Here is a 19,901-nt window from a genome sequence, read left to right as displayed (position 1 = left end):
TTGACATATGAGGCTATAAACTACTAAACCACTAATATATCTTTATATATACTCTTTGTCCTTAGTTCCTAGCAGGAAGCTTGCCACTAGCATTTCCCAGGTAACTGGAGAACCTTTGTTACACATAAGCCCCTTGATTCATACCAGAATTTATGCCATCAAGATGGGGCGTGAGTCACCAGAACTTTGGCCCAGCCCAACCTCTAGGGAAGAGAGCACCGGGCTGAGAATTTATAGTTCGACTGTGGCATGGTCAGTGTTCAATCAATCGTGTAATCATGAAGCCCACACTTCAGACTGGACACAGGTGTAGGGCGTGTTCTGGTTGGTATACCCACTGAGATACTGAGAGGACTGTGTGCCCCAAGCACACAGAGAGGGCATGGAAGCTCCATCCCCAACTCTTTCAGATCTCACCACCAAATGAGGGTGGTGACTGAGGAGGGGGCAAGACCAAGGGGAAGAGGGATGGTCAGGCATCTCATAAGGCTTGAGTATGAAGCCAGCTGACAAGCATGAGTGGCTTGCCTAGGGACTTGATTTGTGGGGGACAATCTTTCAGTCCACACATTAAAACTTGTGGCTCACACCTGTAAACCTAACTACTCAGGAGGCTGAGAGCTGAGGATTGTGGTTTAAGCCAGTCCAGGCAGGAAAGTCTGTGAGACTCATCTCCAGTTCATCAGCAAAAAGCCAGAAGTGGAGCTATAGCTCAATAGAGCCTCAGAAATAGTGCGACCCTGAGTTCAAGCCCCAGAACTCGCATAAAAAAAATAAATAAAAACTTGTGACACCTGATGGCAGGGTGATTAGTATCAAAACTTTCACCATACCAGATGGTCTGCTAAACTAAAATCCTTTTTTTCTCAATACAAATAAGAAATTCCTAGGAAATTGTTCTTTTGGAAGATTCAGTGAACTTTCCTTGATTACCGGCTGCTGATTCTAAGCAAGAGTATGGATCTAGCCCTGTCCTATCCTGAAGTCTCAACCATGCTCTGTCTTTTCACACATGGCTGTGCCCTTCCTGGTATACAAACTTGGGACCCACAGGTTATAAAAGTGAAGAGGAACTTTAGGCAAATAACTATGGTCTCTGTTATTGTTACACCCTTCTACAAATTGTGGAATTCTCCCTCGTGAGAATCTGTGAGGGACACACCTTAAGAGACAAAGGGGAGAAATGGCTCCTTGTCCATCCTAAGCTTATAGTAGGCAGTACCAAGGCACAGGATCTAAGCTCAGTACAGTCTGGACGTAAGTATCTGAATCATGAGAGACAGACACAAGAGTGGAGGTGATTATAGACTAGCAGCCAACGAAGCAGAGAAAGAAGAGGGGAGAACTCAACAGCAGCCATGGCCATTGGGCCAGACTACATTTTTAAAAGCTCTTCCATTTCCACCTGCCTCCTATCTCAATCTCTATATTCCCCATCCATTTTGACTTTGTGGAAAAGCTACCCAATGCCTCTCTAATAAATTCTTTTTCTAACCTAGATAGCAGTACATACTGCTGTTAACAACAACTCCTCTGAAAACTAAGTAACCTTGAGTGCTTTTAAAATGTTCCTTCAGAAGGGAATAAAGAACTGGAAAGTGTTTTTAAGAGAGGTGATGAATTCAAATATTTGCCAGCTGGGTCTATTCCCATAGTGGAGGCTTGGAACCCTCTCAAATGGCAAGAGTCAGGAAATGGGCCTTCCAAACACTCTCTAATGAGGGAATCATTCATTCACCTAATATTTAATGGGTGCCTATGTATTCCAGGCATGACAATCTAGTATAACACTTGACCGCCCAGAGCTCAGCTTCTGATAGTCTTTTAAATGGAATGAATTTTTGTGGGTTTTTTTTTTTTAATTATTTTTTCCAGTCCTGGACACCATCCTTGAGCTTTTTTTTTGGTCAGTTGTGGGGCTTGAACTCTGGGCCTGGGCATTGTCCCTCAGCTCAAGGCTAGTGCTCTACCACTTGAACCACAGCATCACTTCTGATTTTCTGGTGGTTAACTGGAGATAAGTCTCACGGACTTTCTCCTGCCTAGGTTGGCTTTGAACTGTGATTCTCAGATCTCAGCCTCCTGAATAGCTAGGATTACAGGCGTGAGCCACCAACACCCGGCTTCCCTAAGCTTCTTTTGCTCAAGGCTAGCACTCGACTTGAGCCACAGTGCCACTTCCTGCCTTTTCTGTTTATGTGGTACTGAGGAATCAGACCACTCAGTGCTTCATGTGTGCTAGGCAAGCACATTCCCAGCCAAAATGAGTATTTTGATAAAACAAAAATAAAAATGAGTTTTGATTTTTAAAAAATTGTTTTATCAAATACCATATAGATAGCCTTGCCTCATAGTCAGCAAATTTCTCCAGGTCAGCTACAGAATAGATCTTATCTACAGGAACACAGTAAAATACTCATCCTTGGCTGAAAGCACAGCACACTGATGCACCCAAAAGACACATGAGTTCAAGATTTCAAGTACAGTTGACTTACAGAAAATGATCTGAGTAGGCTGGAGGCAAAGCAACTTCAAGTGCCAAAGCACCGGCCTGCCAGGCATGTAGCCTTGACTTCAAATCCTAGTACTGCTAAAAAAAAAATGTGATTTATGCCACTATAAACTAGACAATGTGGCTTTCTAGCACAGGGGATTGATGAAGAGCACAGGGCCACTGCAGGCCTATGCTAGTAATGCAGCATAGAAGCATCTGGAATTGTTAGTAAAGGCAGACTCTGGGAATGGATATTGTTACTCAGGGGAACAGAAACACCAGCAGCATCAGAAAGCTCATGAAGACAGCAATGTATGACAGACATCAGCCGGGGGCTAGGAAGAGCAAGATCTTTCTCCAGGTGTCCTCAAGAAAATAAACCTACAACTTGTATTCTAATGTCACTAGTGTGACACCACAGGAGCAAATTTCTCTGCTCTGTTACTAAGTAATTTCAAGTAAAAGAGTAATTGTCCAACAAGTCGTTTAAGGATTCAGGTGGACCTGTTGCAACAATGAGAAGTACAAAATGTCATGTCAAAACCAGCTTTACAATGTCGGTGTGGGGGGGGGGTATGATTGGGTGGGGGGGAGGGGGGAGGCTGGGAAGGGAGGTGAAGGGTAAACAAAGGAGGAGGCTGCAAATGCTTGGTAAGAAATGTATGCATTATCCTGCCCATGTAATTGTAACCCCTCTGTACAGTATGTTCTCAAATAAAATTAAATTAAAAAAAAAAAAAAGAGTAATTGTCCGGGTTCAGTGGTAGAGCGCTTGCCTTGCATGCCTGAGGCCCTGGATTCGATTCCTCAGCACCACATGAGCAAAAAAGAAAAAAAAAACCCGGAAGTGATGCTGTGACTTGAGCTAAAGAGCTGAGGGGACAGCGCCCAGGCCCAGAGTTCAGGCCTCACGACCGGACCCAAAAAAAAAAAAGAGTAATTGTCCTCAAGTGGAGTAAATGTCCTGTTCTTGACTCAGAGAAGTAGTATAAGTTACAGTCTGCTACACAAAACTCAAATATGAGGGTCCAAGGCTAAACTTCCACAAAGGTTCCTATCACTAGAGACTAAGAAATCTGCACAATAAGGACCTGGTAGGAAAGAAGATGGCTATGGATTTACAGAGAAGAGAAGTAAAAGGAGCACAGAAAGTACTGACATATTTAAAATGCCTTTTTTAATTATTATTATTATTATTTAGACAAACACCACTGCGGGGGGAATCCTTTCTCTCAATACAGAAAAACAGGACAGCACCAGAGAAACCAAACTGTCCTAAAAAGCACTAACTATAGTGATCAGAGAAAGAGAAAAAAAAATTGCCAGGCACCAGTGGCTCACACCTATAATCCTAGTTACTCAGGAGGCTGAGATGTGAGGACTGCAGTTGAATGTAGCCCGGGGAGAAAAAGTCTGAGAGTCTTATATCCAATTAACTACTAAAAAAGGCTGGAAGTGGAGCTGTGGTTCAAGTAGCAGAGTGCTAAATGTTCTCCATGAAAGAGAAAACACTATTCTTGGTCCTATAAAAACAAAGTGAGATTCAGAGATTCAATGTGACTGCCAAGTCCAAACAGCCAGTAAGTGGAAACACTTTGTTTTATGGGACTACTGAAGCAAATTTCCACAAATTGGATGTCTGGGAACAAGAGAAATGTAACACGTGTGTTTCATAGTTCTGAAGGTGTAAGCCCAATTTGGGTGTTAGCAGGGCCACATTTCCTGCTAGCACATTTCCTGCAGCTCCTTCCCAGTTTCTGGCCATGGCCAGCAACCCCTGCACTTCTTTAGCTGGCAGCTGCATCACTCCATCTCTGTCTCTGCTGTTACACTGAGTTCTCTCTGTCCTTGTTTTCACACCAATTCTGATGTGTGTCTGCTAGAGGCAAGCCAATCACACTGGATGGGAGCCCCACATGAGTGACCTCATCCGAACTTGATTCCACCAGCGAAGACTCTTTCCAAATAGAGTCACATGCACAGATACCCGGAGTTAAGATTTCAGGTCTCCTTTGGAGGATCACATTCAAACCACTCAGAAGCAAATCTGTCAAACTCCAAAATTGTTTTCTTTTCATTAGACTCATTACTGCTTCCTCTTATATACCCCTTCAAATCATTTAAATAGAAAAGTCCATTTAAAAGACATGTTAAAGTAAATTAGGCTCCAATGCCACCAACATCATTATGACAGGGTACCATCACCAAGGACCATTTTTCTTATTCAGAATTTAAAGCAGGATTTGAATTCCCTGGTAATCTCTGGTGTGCACATTCCAGGAAACTGAGTGGTTCCTGAAACTCAAGGACAATGGCAAATTCCCTACAAACACACTATGATAAAGCTCAATTTATAGATTAGGCATAGTAAATAATTATAGTAGTACACTACAATGAAAAATACATGAATTGTGTTCTCTCTCAAACGTGACAATCTTCCTGTTTTATGGAGAGCTGTCACCTTTCACATAAGAAAAACACCTGTTTCTCTTGGTGCATCTGGATGCCAAGCATCCCTACTTTCACTCTTCAGGACCACTACTGAGTTATGCAGAAGTACTTAAACAGGAGCACTGCAACTCCTGGATAGTCAGTCTGAACATGAAGATAGGTACTAAGTGACTAATGAGTGATTAGCAAACACCAAGTAGATACCCAGGACAAAGGGATGACTGATAACCAAGGCAGCATGGAGCACAATAGCACAAGAGTCCATCATGCTACCAAGAATGGTGTGCAGTTTTAAGCTTAAAAAGTGTTAATTTCTAGAATTTTTCATTTTCAGACCACAGCTGACTGTGGATAGCTCAAACCACAGAAAGTAAATAGGGGAATAGTTTACTACACTTAATTCTATAAACAAAAGCTAATAAATTATGATCAGATTTTATTTTACAAAAGTCCTAAATTTTTAAAACTTAAAACTGCTTAGGAAATAATAGATGAAAGGAGCTTTGCAGACTTGTGCTGGTGGCCCATCCCAGCTACTCAGGCGACTGAGATATGAGGATTGCCGTTCAAAACAAACCTAGGCAGGAAAGTCCATAAATTCTTATCTCCAATTAACCACCAGAAATCCAGGAGTAGAACTGTGGCTCAAAGTGGTAGACCAGAAAAGCTCAACGACGGCGCCTAGGTCCTGAGTTCAAGCCCCAAGACCAACAAAAAAAAAAGAGATTTGTTAGCTACGTCTCAACCTACACATAGAGTGGATCAAAGAATGGACAATCAACATGAATAAAGCAGGACTTTGTATTTGATCTCCTAAATGCCTGGACCATCAGTACAGTAATGATAAGAGTGCTTCCTCTATGCAAATGAGAGGACTAGTGGGTGGCACCCCAGTCAGCGTTAGGAGGAAGACTGGTCACCAGAAAGACCTTGACTAAATAAAGTGTTAGCACTTTTAGGGCCAGGTCCTTGCCTATAATTGCAGCTACCTGGGAGGCAGAGACTGGAGAGATCACAGTTTAAAGTCAGTCCAGGAAAATTAGCAAGATCCCATCTCAACCAACAAACAGGTGTGAGGTTATGTGTCTGTGGTTAAAGCTATGCAGGAGGTGCAAGTAGGTAGATCTGAGTGCAAGGCCTGCCTGAAAAACCTGAAACTAACTAAAGCAACAAGGGAAGGCTCAAGCAAAGGCCCTGGATCCCAGAGCCAAAAAACAACTAACTAAAAAGGGTTGGAACTTTCAGCCACACTTAACATCTAAGGAGGGAAAGAAACTGAGGGTTGAGGTAATCGATGGCCAATAACTGAATCAATCATGCTAATCTAAGAAGGCTTGAAGACCCTCACTTTCTCCCACAGCTCTTCCATAGGAAATCTCTTCTATCTAGCTGTCCTCTGTATCCTCCTAATGTCCCTAACAAATTGAATGAAGAGAAGCCTATCTTTGAGTTCTTCTGTAAGCTGAACACATTAATTCCAGAGTGGTCAGTAGAAAACTTGATTTATAACCCTTTGTCAGAAGTGCTCAGGAGGCTGAGATCTGAGGATCTGAGGATCTGAGCCCAGGCAGGAAAGTCCCTGAGACTCTTATCTCCAATAAACCACTAGAAAACCGGAAGTGGCACTGTGGCTCAAGCGGTAGAGCACTTGCCTTGAGCTGAAGAGCACAGGGACAGCTCCCAAGCCCAGAGTTCAAGCCCCACGACCAACCAAAAAAAAAAAAAAAAAGGGGGGGGGGTTCCTATCATAACTATCCTGCTTTGTCAGATGCTGGTGGCTCACACCTTGTAATCCTAGCTAAGATCCAAAGACTGGAGATTTCAAAATTAGTCCAGGGAGAAAAGTCTTTGAGAATCTATCTGCAAAATAACCAGCCAAAAAAAAGGCTAGAGACATGGTGCAAGTGGTAGAGCATCAACTGAGCAAGTAAGCTAAGTAGAGGCTCTGAGTTCAAACCTCAGTAACTGCTCTCCACCAAAAGAAAATTATATAGTAATACATTGCTTGCATTATTAATTATCAAGCAATATTTTCTTTCTTTTTTTTTTTTTGAGGGGTCTGGTCGTGGGGCCTGAACTCTGGGCCTGGGCGCTGTCCTTCAGCTCAAGGCTAGCGCTCTACCAATTGAGCCACAGCGCCACTTCCAGCTTTTTTCTTTTTGCTTATGAGTTGCTGAGGAATCGAACCCAGGGCCTCAGGCATTCAAGGCAAGTGCTCTACCACTGAGCCACCTTCCCTGCCCCCAAGCAATATTTTCTATTCCATGATTCATATCTCTCTTTTAAGTGAGATACCATCTATGTGCAAATGGCTTTCTATCATACTGAGTGGAAGGTAAGGTCCTTACGGTGGCCCACATGATGTGTACCCCAACACCACTCCACTCTAACAACATCTTTTCATGCTCCTCTGCTTCAAACACACTGGTCTCTCTTTGCTATTTCCATCTACTGAGCACTCTGCTCCAGGCCTCTGCTCTAACTCATTTTGCACGGAACATTCTCCCTTCAGATAGCAAGGTGGCTTAGCCCTTACCTCTCATACATCTTTACTCACACACACACCACTTAAATAAGACTTATAAGATTCAAAATTCCCAAGGCTATCTACAAATTCAATGCAATACTTATCAATATTCCAACCTCATTCTTCAAGGAAATATTCATATGAATATGAATATGGAACAATAAAAGACCCCTAATAGCAAAACTATCCTTAACAGAAAGAACACCGCTGGAGGAATATCAATATCAAATTTCAAACTCTACTACAAAGGCATAGTAATCAAAACAGCTTGATACTGGCACAAGAACAGACCTCAAAACCAATGGAATAGAATTGAAAACCCAGAAATGAACCTAAAAGACCTACAGCCACATAATCTTCGATAAGGGAGCTAAAAAAATAGAATGGAAGAAACAGCCTCATCAATAAATGGTGCTGGCAAAATTGGTTAACTACTTGTAGAAAACTAAAGCTAGATTCTTATATATCACCCTGAACCAGAATCAACTCCAAATGGATCAAAGACCTCGGAGTCAAAGCAGACACTCTGAAAACATTACAGGATGGAATAGGAGAAACCCTAGGTCTCCTTGGCACAGGCCAAAATTTTCAATAGAGACCCAGAAACACAACAAATCAAAGAAAGGTTGGACAAATGGGATTGCATGAAATTGCAGAGCTTCTGCATGGCAAAGGACATAGCTAGCAAGATCAATAGAAAGTCCATGGATTGGGAGGTCTTCACTAGCCATACTACGGACAAGAGTCTCATATTTAAAATATACCTGGAACTCAAAAAAGTAAATCCCCCAACAACAAATCTTCAAAGAAACAACTGCCCAATAAATAACTGGGCTAAAGACTTAAAGAGAAGCTTCTCCGACCAGGAAAGGATGGCCAATAGACACAGGAAGAAATATTCAACCTCTCTAGCCATTAAAGAAATGCAAATCAAAACAACATCGAGATGCCACCTCACCCCAGTTAGAATGGCCATAATCAAGAACTCAAATAACGACAGACGCTGGAGGGGATGGGGACAGAAGGGAACCTTACTTCATTGTTGGTGGGAGTGTAAACTTGTTCAACCACTCTGGAAAGCAGTATGGAGGTTCCTCAAAAGACTCCACATAGAGCTCCCCTATGACCCAGCAATCCCACTTTGGGGCATTTACCCAAAAGATCACAAACAAGACTACACTAAAGCTACGAGCACAACTATGTTTATTGCAGCATTATTTACCATAGTTAAGATATGGAACCAACCCAGATGCCCCTCAGTAGATGAATGGATCAAGAAAATGTGGTATATATACACAATGGAATTCTATGCCTCCATTAGAAAGAATGATATTGCACCATTTGTTAGGAAATGGAAAGACTTGGAAAAAATTATATTAAGTGAAGTAAGCCAGGCCCAAAGAAACATAGGTGCCATGCTTTCCCTTACTTTCAATAACTAGTATATGTCTGAGTCAAGCAGAAAAGGTCAGATAAGTTGATGCTAGGGAAATGAACCCCAAGATAAGTATTCAAATGTTTTTTTTTTCTTTCATGGGATTGTTTCTAACATATTTATAAGATGATTTCTTTGTTGCTTTGTATGACCCTGCCCCACGGTATAACCCCTGCTTTCACTGTATTTGATGTTGGTATAATTTGTAGAGGGGAAGGGAAAAAAATCGTTTAAATAGGGATACAGGTGGACCCAGTGCAACAATGAGATGTACAAGTCCTTATGTCGAAAAATGAACTTTACAACTTTGGTTGGTGGGGGGAGAGAGGGGAGGATAGAGTGGGGGGGGGGGGGTGGAAGGTATGGGAAGGTATGGGAAGGGGAAACCAAGGAGGCGACAACAATGCTTGATAAGAAATGTACTCATTATCTTGCCCATGTAATTGTAACCCCTCTGTATGGTATTTTCACAATAAAAAAAAAAAAAGAATGTGCATTTATAACAAAAAAAAAAAAAGATTCAAAATTGTGGGGCTGGGAAGGTAGCTCAGCAATAGAGTGCTTGCCTCACATGCATGAGGCCCTGGGTTGATTCCTCAGCACCACATAAACAGAAAAGGCCAGTGGCACTGTAGCTCAAGTGGTAGGGCCACAAGGTAGAGCCTTGAACTGAAGAGCTGAGGGACAGTGCCGAGGCCTAGAATTCAAGTCCCACTATGGAACAACAACAACAACAACAAAAAGACTCAAAATTGTAAGGCCCCCTTTAAATCTTAAAACCTTTAAACCCTTTTCACAATCTAACATACTTTAAAAGCAGCAGTAAAATATGGAGTGAATGGAGATCAGAATGTACACTATTAACAGGAAATTCTCATGTATTAGCTTAAATCTTGTTATCGGAAGAAAGGTACATTTTCCAGCCTTCCATGTACCCAGGGCTGCCTTATTAATAAGGTGGTACATAGTGACAGCTTTTAAGAACTTTCTTTAAAAGGTCTTTAGCCCTTTGTTCTTCACCCTTTAGTCTCACTGCTACACAGGAAAAAAACAAAGTCTGGCCTCCATCTTGAACCTTTAACATGAGATCCAATTCCTAAGAACATCAGAGCAGTAAACTAGATGGAGTACAGATTCCCTAAAACAAGTTCTGCATTGGTTCCATACTCTTCTTACAGGGCGTCACACAAAAAGAAAAATCCTAATTATTCATTGCGGAACCTGGCCTTAATCCATATATAACATATCATCTGTATCATTTTCATAGTTTACTACATTCACTATCCTAAGCCAGTTAATCTCCTTCTTATTTTCTGTAGCCAGTTTTTGATTTCCTGCCTCTAGATACCCAATAATGTTAATCTGCTCTATTGGAATGCAGGTAAACTTTTACAAGTTCAATTTGTAGTTTAAGTTGCAGGTCAGAGCCCACTTTAAGCCAAAGCGTTCCCTGGCCATTAAACACCAAAATGACTTTTCCTATGACTGGCTAAGGCTTAGCTATGCTTTCCACACAGGATGATTGGTTTTCCTGGTTATGTCCGTCTCACCTTCCCCTACAAGATATCAAGCTTCTTAAGAAAAACCTTCCATTGAAAAAAGAAAACTTTTTTTTTTTAACATTCATCATATGCCCAAACGGGTACCACATATATGTATATACAGATAAGTCTATCTGTCTATGTCTACCTCTACTTATCTATCTATCTATCTATCTATCTATCTATCTATCTATCTATCTATCTATCCACCTACCTACCTACCTACCAACCTACCTACCTAGCTACCTACCTACCTATCTACCTGAAATATACAATGGTGACTGGTCTGATAAACTCAACTCAGTTTATGAGTGTTTACCCATCAAATTACTATATCCCCTTTTCAGCTAAACTTTCAAGGGTAATCTGATCTAGCATTCAGATTACAGTAAAGTCTGTTGAGTGTAAACAATTCAACCAGTTTCAAAAACCAAACTTAGAAAGAAAGGAGGCTACCAGGAGGAGGAGGAGACACTATTTTCTTTATTTAAATAATTAATGACTTTAAAGGTCAAAAGCACAAAAGACACAGTATAAAATATGATGGTAGTCTGGAAACTTGCCCATAAAATCCAAATGGCAAAGAACCAGAGGCAAAATAGAAGAGATGTAGATGAGTGGATTAGGTAGAGTTATATATTTCAGCTTTGTTTCCTACAACTGTAATTGTTCCCTTAAATCAAATTGACATGTATTCTTAGTGATTCTATAAATACATCCTATGCCTAAGAAACAGGCTGAATTTAATATGAAGGAAAAGGAGGAACTTGAAGGACATGTATTTTTTTACACTGTACAGAAGAATGGAAAACTGCCATTTTGAATGTAAATTTATCTAAAAGGAAATCAATATAAGACCTACACAAGTCACTCAACAAAATGCTGAGTAATAAGATAAATCATTTTAAGTATTAATCAGATTTTTTTTAAAGGCTTTTTAAGTACACCTCTTGAACTGAGTTTTCTACACTTCAGAATATATCTGGAGTCCTTCCTAGAGGATCTACTTAAGACAAAAAATAACCAAAATTAAACTAGGAAAAGCAATCCTCTTAAGGCTGCTTGAATTTTTCCCGATAAGGAAGTGAATAATGATGTTACAGGAGCCACATTCAATGGTAAACTTAGCTAAGGGATATTATATGTACTAAATCTGAGCAAAGATAGTACAGTGCAAGCTATTATTTAGGATCAGTATACCTACTTCAAACCATTATGGATGGAGCATCAGAAAGTGAACTTTCACAGCTATTTCTGTAGCAAACACTAAATATGTTAGCACGTTTCTTTACAACTTTAAAAACAAGCATTTCTTTTCTATAAAGGGCGAGAAAAATAAGAAGCAAGTTCTTACAAATTAAGTATGATTTGTAATTAAGTAATAAGTATGAGTTGCATTTTATTTTTAGTGATACAATTCTATTCATGAGAAGAATGGAATTAATTCCTTTGGGAGTGTGGGGGGGGGAGGGGGGGAAATAATAGTTTACACAACTATTCAAAGTTTGAGTTCCCTCCCTATCCCCACACTGAATGCAAATATCCACCCCTAATCCATTCTTAGATCCTGGTCTTACAAAATATTCAAGTGGGCCATATTTTCTTTGCCATCAGTTGCTCTAAGTACTAAAGTTACTTTAGTAATAAGAACACTATCATCACAAACCACTTCTAAGGGTCCTCTTTCTGTAATTGTAATAAATCTAAATATCACTATGTTCACACTTAAAATAACTGATCCTCAACAGTCATTTCCAAAAAGCAACTAAACTTATCTTCAGATCCTTAAGGTTTAAATATGGATTTACTGGACCATTTAATCAAAAAGTCTTACTGTTTAATAATTCAAATGACACAAGGGTAAAGACATAGATAAGATTTTGAAAGCTAAGAGAGGGTATGATTGACACATTGTATGCATGTGTGAAAATGTCACAGTGCCCCCCCCTTGTATAATTAGGGTTTGGCAATTTTAAGATAAAATTTAAAGTATAGATTAAAAACACTTTTATCAGAAACTAGAGGGATAAGATTAAAGAACTAAGAGGAATAAATGAAATAACGTGATAAGGAGGAAAGTTGGAAATTTCTTTATTAAATATGAGAAACCACTACAATTTCATGAAAATGTATCTTCTACGCTATTAGTTTGGGGAAAAAAAGTCTGGTTTCTTGGTGTCACTAAATTTACTGCAGTATATTCCATTTAAATACTATTCTGAATAACCATACTATTTTGATTTTAACCATTAGCCAATTATTTTTTGTTCTTTTATCTTGCCACGCTGCTCAAATTAACCTGGAACTCTTGTACTTAACTGATTCCTGGAGCTGATGGAATTTCAGGCACAAAAGACCTTACTAAACTTTCTGTTCATTATTTTAAAATTACTAAATCTTTTGAAAAAGTTAAGAATAAGTTTACTCTCTTAGGAAGACCAAGTTTAAGTTCATAGCTCAGCTTCTCTAAGAGCTCTAGACTAGACAATCATTACCTTTGTAGTAGAAACATGTGACTGACTCCTTCAGTTGCCAAATTAAGGAACTCATTCCTTGTTCTTCATAATAAATGAAGACAGTGCTACTACTTAAAAAATATGAAAATTTAAAATATTTTCTCCTGAAAAATAAAAAATAACTATAGTTTTCTAAAGCCTCAAGTATATTTCACTCGGAAAATATACAACCCAACTTTTAAAATGCCTATACCTAAATTCATATGTAATCATTAAAACAAAGTGCATTTTTAAAATGCCTTTTTCAGAGGTCCAAGGCAATTTTAACAGTACCTTTTTAGTGTGGCATTTCTTGGAGAATGTAAAAGAGCCACTTATTACTTAAAAAATATTTAGATTCTGATCACAGCACTTTATGACAAGCATTTTGATTTTACAAGTATGCGTTGCCCTAGTAATTTGAAATAATACAGCAATGAGGCTTTCAAATTTTCAAAAATAAATAAACTAAGAGGTGAAGAACTTAAAACACAGAAGTGTTGCCAATAGCTTCCCATTACCCACTTACTTTTAATAATCCTCAAAATATTTTAATATGTATTAAAAAGGACAGCATAAGCTGTTGGTTATGGATTCAAAATCAAACACACACAAAAAACAAAAAACAAAAATAGAGTGGAAGGAGGGGAAAGGAGGAAAAGGGAGGAAGGGGGAAAAACAGGAGGGAGGAGAGGGTAAAGGAGATCTGTCAGAAACAAGTATATGTATTTGAGAAAACTCCCTAGTTTTTTTCTAGTTCTAGACCTAATGCAAAACAATTTATCCACATGTTTAATACTTAACTTTTAACACACAATTGCACATACCCACAAGTGCAAACCTTCTACTAACACAACTATTTGTCAATGTTGGCACCAAATTCTCAGTTACTGGGCTGGGATGTAGCTCAGTGTCAAAGCACTTGCCTTAGCAAGTGCATTGTCCTGGGTTCGATCCCCAATACTGAAAAAGAAAAAAGACGCACAAACACACACACACACACAAAATACAGATAAAAACAAAAATTCACAATTATTCACAAATTCCATTTCCTCTAGTCCCTAAAGCAATATATTTCAACATGTATCATTTTTTTAAATAAAATTTAAGCTTGAAGTTATAAAATTTAAGTTGAAGAGCATCTTAGAGATCAGCTAATCTGAATCTTTTGATTTGCAAAACTTGGATTCACAAACATGCCTACAGTCACAAACTAGAAAAGGAGAGTGGGACCTTAATAGTAGCCTGACTCAACTTTCCTGTGCCCTTCTGACAAGACTCAGCTGCAAGTCTTCAAAGAGCTTTGAAATCAGAACTACACAGGAAAACTAAAGAAATTTCCACCTCATCAACTACTTAAAGGACTGTACTATATTTCAGAACCCAAAAGTTTTTAAATTTTTAAAGATGTCCATACTTCCTTAGTTTTCTGATAATTCGTAACCACTGAGCCATATAATTCAAATTACAGTTGCTTTTATCACTGCATCTTCAGACATTGCAATAAGAGGATTCGAATTTCTAATGTCACTTTGTTTTCTTCTACATCTACTATCACTGTGGTAAAGATCTGACTAGTGTAAAAGATTAAGGAAACCAGGTCATTTGCTTTTCTGTCTCAATTTTGTAATTAAATTAGTTTACTTTCAAATTAGTTTACTGTACTCTATTTACGTTAGCAATGACAAAGAGAACATAGGAGGAAGCAGGTAAATTAAGCTAATTAAGTGGCTAAACTGGAATTTAACCCAGGCTCCAATTACACAAGTTTGTTAACAAACTGATTATGTGACCCAAGTGTGGCTGGGAGAACAAGAAATACAAGTTGCATATTCCTTATCCAAATGCATTGTAGCAGAACTTTACAGATTTGAGGATTTTCAGATTTGCTGTTGTGGAGGAGGAATGAACTTATGAACTTTACCAGTTAGTAAGTATACTTAATCTGAAAGTCAAATCCAAAACTCAAAACTTTGTGAGTGCCTAACATAATACACACAAAAAGCAGCTTCAAATTTTGGAGCATTTTGGACTACATTTGCAGGCCTATAAAGGAGAGAAAAAAATAAAAATGCATATTGGGGGAAAAAAGTCAGTGACACTTGCTTTAGTAAATAAGATGAAAATGAATTTTTAGTAAAAGATTTAAAAACCAGACTGGGTACCAGTGGCTCACATCTGTAATCCTAGCTACTCAGGTGGATGAGATCTGAGGATCCTGGTTTGAAGTCAGCCCAAGCAGAAAAGCGGTGAAACTCTTACCTCCTACTAACCAGCAAAAAGTGCAAGTGGAGGCTGGGAATGTAGCTTAGTGGTAAAGAGCTTGCCTAGCATGCATGAAGCCCTAGGTTTGATTCCTCAGTACCACATATACGGAAAAAGCCCGAAGTGGTGCTGTGGCTCATGTGGTAGAGTGCTAGCCTTGAGCAAAAGAAGCTCAAGGACAGTGCTCAGGCCCTGAGTTCAAGCCCAGGAACAAGCCCCTCCAAAAAAAATTAAAAACTTAAAAACTAGTTTGGTGTAGATACTACTGGCAAAACTGAAGCAATTAAAAACTATTTCAGCTGGGAAGGTGGCTCAGTGGTAGAGCGCTTGCCTTGCATGCATGAGGCCCTGGGTTCGATTCCTCAGAACCACATAAACAGAAAAAAAAACCGGAAGTGGTGCTGTGGCTCAAGTGGTAGAGCGCTGAAGAGCTGAGGGACAGTGCCCAGACCCAGAGTTCAAGCCCCACCACCAACAACAACAAAAAAAGCTTGTTTGGGCTGGGAAGGTGGCTCAGTGGTAGAGCGCTTGCCTTGCATGCTCAAGGACCTAGGTTCGATTCCTCAGCACCACATAAGCAAAAAGAAAAAAGCCAGAAGTGGCGCTGTGGCTCAAGTGGTAGAGCGCTAGCCTTGAGCTGAAGAGCTGAGGGACAGCGCCCAAGCCCAGAGTTCAGGCCCCACGACTGGACAAAAAAAAAAAAAAGAAGAAAAAAAAAAAACTATTTCAATCTGCTTGGGGAGGCTGAGATCTAAGGATCACAGCAAAAGCAGAAGCAGTAAGTCTCTTATCTCCAGTTAACCACAAAAACTCCCAAGCCTTTTTTAGAAAGCTTAAGAGGTAGTGCTCCAGCCTTGAAAGAGAAAAAGCCAGCACCCAGGCTCTAAATTCAAGCCTCAAGAACAGCTAGCTCACAAACAATTAGACAGTCAGATACAGATAGATAGATAGACAGATAGATAGAATGAATCACTTTTCCCCTACTCCCTACCCTATTTAAAAATGGTCCAACTATATACATGAAATCAGAATAGAAAAAACCTGTATTAGTTGGTATGGGCTCTTATACTTTCAACAGATAAAATCACCCTTAAATATGGAAGAGGACAAGCAGAAGCCTCACATTGGACACGATACAGTATTTATTCTAACAACCTCTTCACCCTGCAAATTGCTGAGACAACAAAATAGCCCCTATTATCATCATGTCTTTTATAAGCAAAATGTCAGCATAAACAAGACCAGCCAAATGGTTTTAACAGTGCACAACTTAACTCCCTGTGTAAAATGATAGATTTTACAAGGTGGAAGGGGAAAAAACTCCTAGGGGAACGTGGGGCATAATTATTAATAAACTCAGCCTACAAACCAAAGCAGATCTCAGGTTCCAGGTTCCCTTTTACCTACAGCATGGATGTTCTACCACCTAAAACCATGTATTTAGGTCCTATGTCCCAATACGTCGTGATCCGTTCATTGAAGTAAGAGTCAATATCCTCGGTGACTCTGAGGCCTTTCACAGCAATGGCCAAGGTGGTAAAGAGAGTTCTGGAATAACCCCCCCTCCCCCAAACACCCCTGCGGCCAGGTAGCAGCCCAGGTGGGAGCACTCAGTTCCTATCACTCTTCCCCCTCTACTTCTCTGTTCACGCCGTTGAGCAACACTTGAAACAAGAGTCTCTCGAGTCGGGGCGGGGAGGAAGTTAGAGCAAAAGAGAAAACTCGGGAGCCAGAGAACGAGACCGAAGAACGCAGGGTGAGGAAGGGACCGGCGGAGCACCCCTCACCCCGGGGACCGCGGGCATCTCTCACCCCGGGGACCCCGGGCCCGGGCGCGGGCACCCCTCACCCCCGGGACCGCGGGCCCCGACGGGCCACCCCTCACCCCGGGGACCGCGGACACCCCTCACCCCCGGGACCGCGGACCCTGGCGGGACACCCCTCACCCCGGGGACCGCGGACACCCCTCACCCCCGGGACCGCGGACCCTGGCGGGACACCCCTCACCCCGGGGACCGCGGACACCCCTCACCCCCGGGACCGCGGACATCTCTCACCCCCGGGGACCGCGGACACCCCTCACCCCCGGGACCGCGGACCCTGGCGGGACACCCCTCACCCCGGGGACCCCGGGCCTGGGCGCGGGCACCTCTCACCTCGATCTCGCAGATGTTGTTGGAGGTGACGAAGATGCCGATGCCGATGGGGATGAAGATGAGGCCGATCACGAAGAAGGTGGGCAGCACCGTGCCGGCCGTGAGGATGGGCTGCCAAGCGGGCAGCCGTTGCTGTTTGAAGGCCGTGTTGTCCGGCCTCGGGGTCTTCGCGGAGCCCCCCGGAGCACACGGGGGCCCGCCGTCCACCTCATCCTTGGCGTTGTAGCTCATCGCCATCGAGCCCGGGCTGCGGGCCGTGACGCGCCCAGCGGAGCCGCCGGCCGACCCTGGCGGGATACGCGCAGGCGCAGGCGCAGGCCCCGCCGCCAACGCCGCCGCCGGGGGCGGAAGGGGCGGGACACGCCCCACGGAGCCGCCTGCCTACCCTACAGGGAGACGCGCAGGCGCAGGCCCCGCAGCCAATGCCTCCGCCGCCGCCGCCGAGGGCGGAAGGGGTGGGACGCGCTTCCGGAGACGGCGGCCCACCGGCCCACCCCCGAATCCCCGGGAGAGCCAGGGGAAGGAGGTAGCCGCAAAAGGGACTAGGGGAAGGGGAAGGAGGGGAGGAGAGAAGGGGGAAGAAAGAGGCGGACGCACCCTCAACATCGCCGCTGTGACGACGAAGTGAGGGGCTCAGCGCCCCCCCCCCGCCGGAGCGTGAGGTTACGTTAGCGCATGCGCGGCCCTGCGACTAGCCGCGCTTGCGCAGTAAGCGCGCGGATGCTTCTGTTGGCGCACACCTGCCAGCTCCTCCGGTTGTCATGGCGACCGCAGTCTTGGTCGAACCCAATCGCGGGAGCCGCCAGGGTTATCATGGGCCTCTAGGTACTTCGGACCCTTTACGTGCCCTTCGGTTTACCGCGACGCCTTGCCTAAAGGGAACTAGAGCGCAGTGGTTTTTTCGTTTTGTTTTCTGGCGCTCTACCACCTGAGCCAGGCAGGCTCCGGTGGCTCGTGCCTGCTGTGCCACTTCTGGTTTTTGGCACATAACTGGAGTCTCACGGACTTTCCTACTTGGGCTGGTTTCGAACCGCGATCTCAGCCTCCTGAGTAGCAAGGATCACAGGTCTGAGCCACCGGCGCAGCTGCGATCCTGACGTTCTGCTTGGGTGGTGACGAGGTGATTGGGGATCCTGCCGTTCAGCCTAGTCCTGTTCTGCCCCTGGTAGAGCAAGTCAGTTACCTTTCCTACACCAAATGTCTTCCTCTGAATTCTGCCCATTTTCTGTTTGACATTCTTTTCTGCACGTTGATTTCGGAGTCTTCGTAAGAAGCTGTACTTTTTCAAACACGTGATGATGAGATTGATAGATAGCATTATATAAAATGAGATCATACTCTCAAGTAAGTGTACTTGATTTAAGAAGTGGCTAAGGATAGCAAAGTAACATTAATGATATCAAATCCAGTTAAAAAGTGTAAAAATGTTAACCTTCATTGACTGAATAAAGGACTTTTTCTTTTCTGTTTTGCACTTTTCTGTATTTTCCAAAATTTCTCTTGTAAGCACGTACTGTTCTTAACGTTAAAAAAAGTATTTTCAATCCACATTATTGTCTCTAAAATCCAGGTCAGAGAGTAAATTACACCATCTGAAAAATTTCCGAACTTGTTTTTGTTTTTTGTTTTTAAGATTTTTGTCTATTGTTTTGTATTTTGGAAAGAAAGGCAGGCTGCTGTGGCTCATGCCACAGTAATCCTGCTACTCAGGAGGCAGCCATCTGGATCACAATTCAAAACCAGCCCTGCAGAGAACTCCATGAGACTCTTAAACAACAAAAAGCCAGAAGTGAAAGTACAGTAGTGGTAGAGCATCAGCCTTGGCAGAAAAAGCTAAGCAAGGGCATGAGGCTTGGAATCCAAACTCCAGTACTAAACTGTAACATAATCTAGAGATGATTTAAAGTATATGAAAGGATGTATATAGGTTATATGCAAATACTACACCTTTGTAGTGGTTTGAACTCAGAGCTTCAGCATCTGCTAGGAAGCTTTGCTACCCCTGAGTCCTACCTCCTGACATTTTGTGTTGGTTATTTTTGAGTTAAGGTCTCACTTTTTATCATTTAGACATCCTGATATAGCTAGGATAGGCCTGGAACTAGAGTCCTTCCAACCTCAGCCTCTGACAAAGCTGGAATGACAGGTGTGCCACCATATCCAGCTTTGGGCTGAAGAACTTCAGACTGGTTTCAAGCCTAATCACCCTATTCTCAGCTGAGCAATTTTATAGAAGGAACTTGAGCTCAGGATTTAAGGGTCCACAGGGGGCCTGGAAACCAATCCCCCTTAGGAACCCAGGGACAAAAGTACTGTGCTCTAGCTTTTGATGTTGCTGCCCCTTGTCCTGATTTGCATGATCAGTATGTGTTTATTTGCTTCATTTTTCTTTAGTTTTGTTTGTTCATGGCACAGATTAAACTTATTTCTTTTTTTAAAACTAGAAATGTCATTTTGACTAAAACAATCTTAAGTTTTGTCTTTTAAAACATCTCCGGGGGTTGGGTAGGTGGCTCAGTGGTAGAGTGTTTGCCTCA

General features: G+C 42.1%; 1 protein-coding gene across 1 annotated transcript in view; it reads right to left on the bottom strand.

Moving 5' to 3' along the window:
- The window catches only part of Tmem30a (transmembrane protein 30A), a 34,945-nt gene extending 17,255 nt beyond the window's left edge, over nucleotides 1–17,690 (bottom strand). Inside the window, exon 1 of the mRNA XM_042687070.1 lies at nucleotides 17,365–17,690. Within this exon, the coding sequence (XP_042543004.1) occupies nucleotides 17,365–17,601 (237 nt within the window). The 5' untranslated portion in view covers nucleotides 17,602–17,690. The remainder of the gene's footprint in view (nucleotides 1–17,364) is intronic.
- Between the last annotated feature and the right edge of the window lie 2,211 nt (nucleotides 17,691–19,901).

This window comes from Dipodomys spectabilis, unplaced genomic scaffold (genome assembly GCF_019054845.1).
Source record: "Dipodomys spectabilis isolate Male_0828 unplaced genomic scaffold, ASM1905484v1 ptg000102l, whole genome shotgun sequence".
NCBI lineage: Eukaryota > Metazoa > Chordata > Mammalia > Rodentia > Heteromyidae > Dipodomys > Dipodomys spectabilis.
Note: the sequence above shows the minus strand (reverse complement) of the source record. Positions and strands in the feature narration are given on the sequence as shown.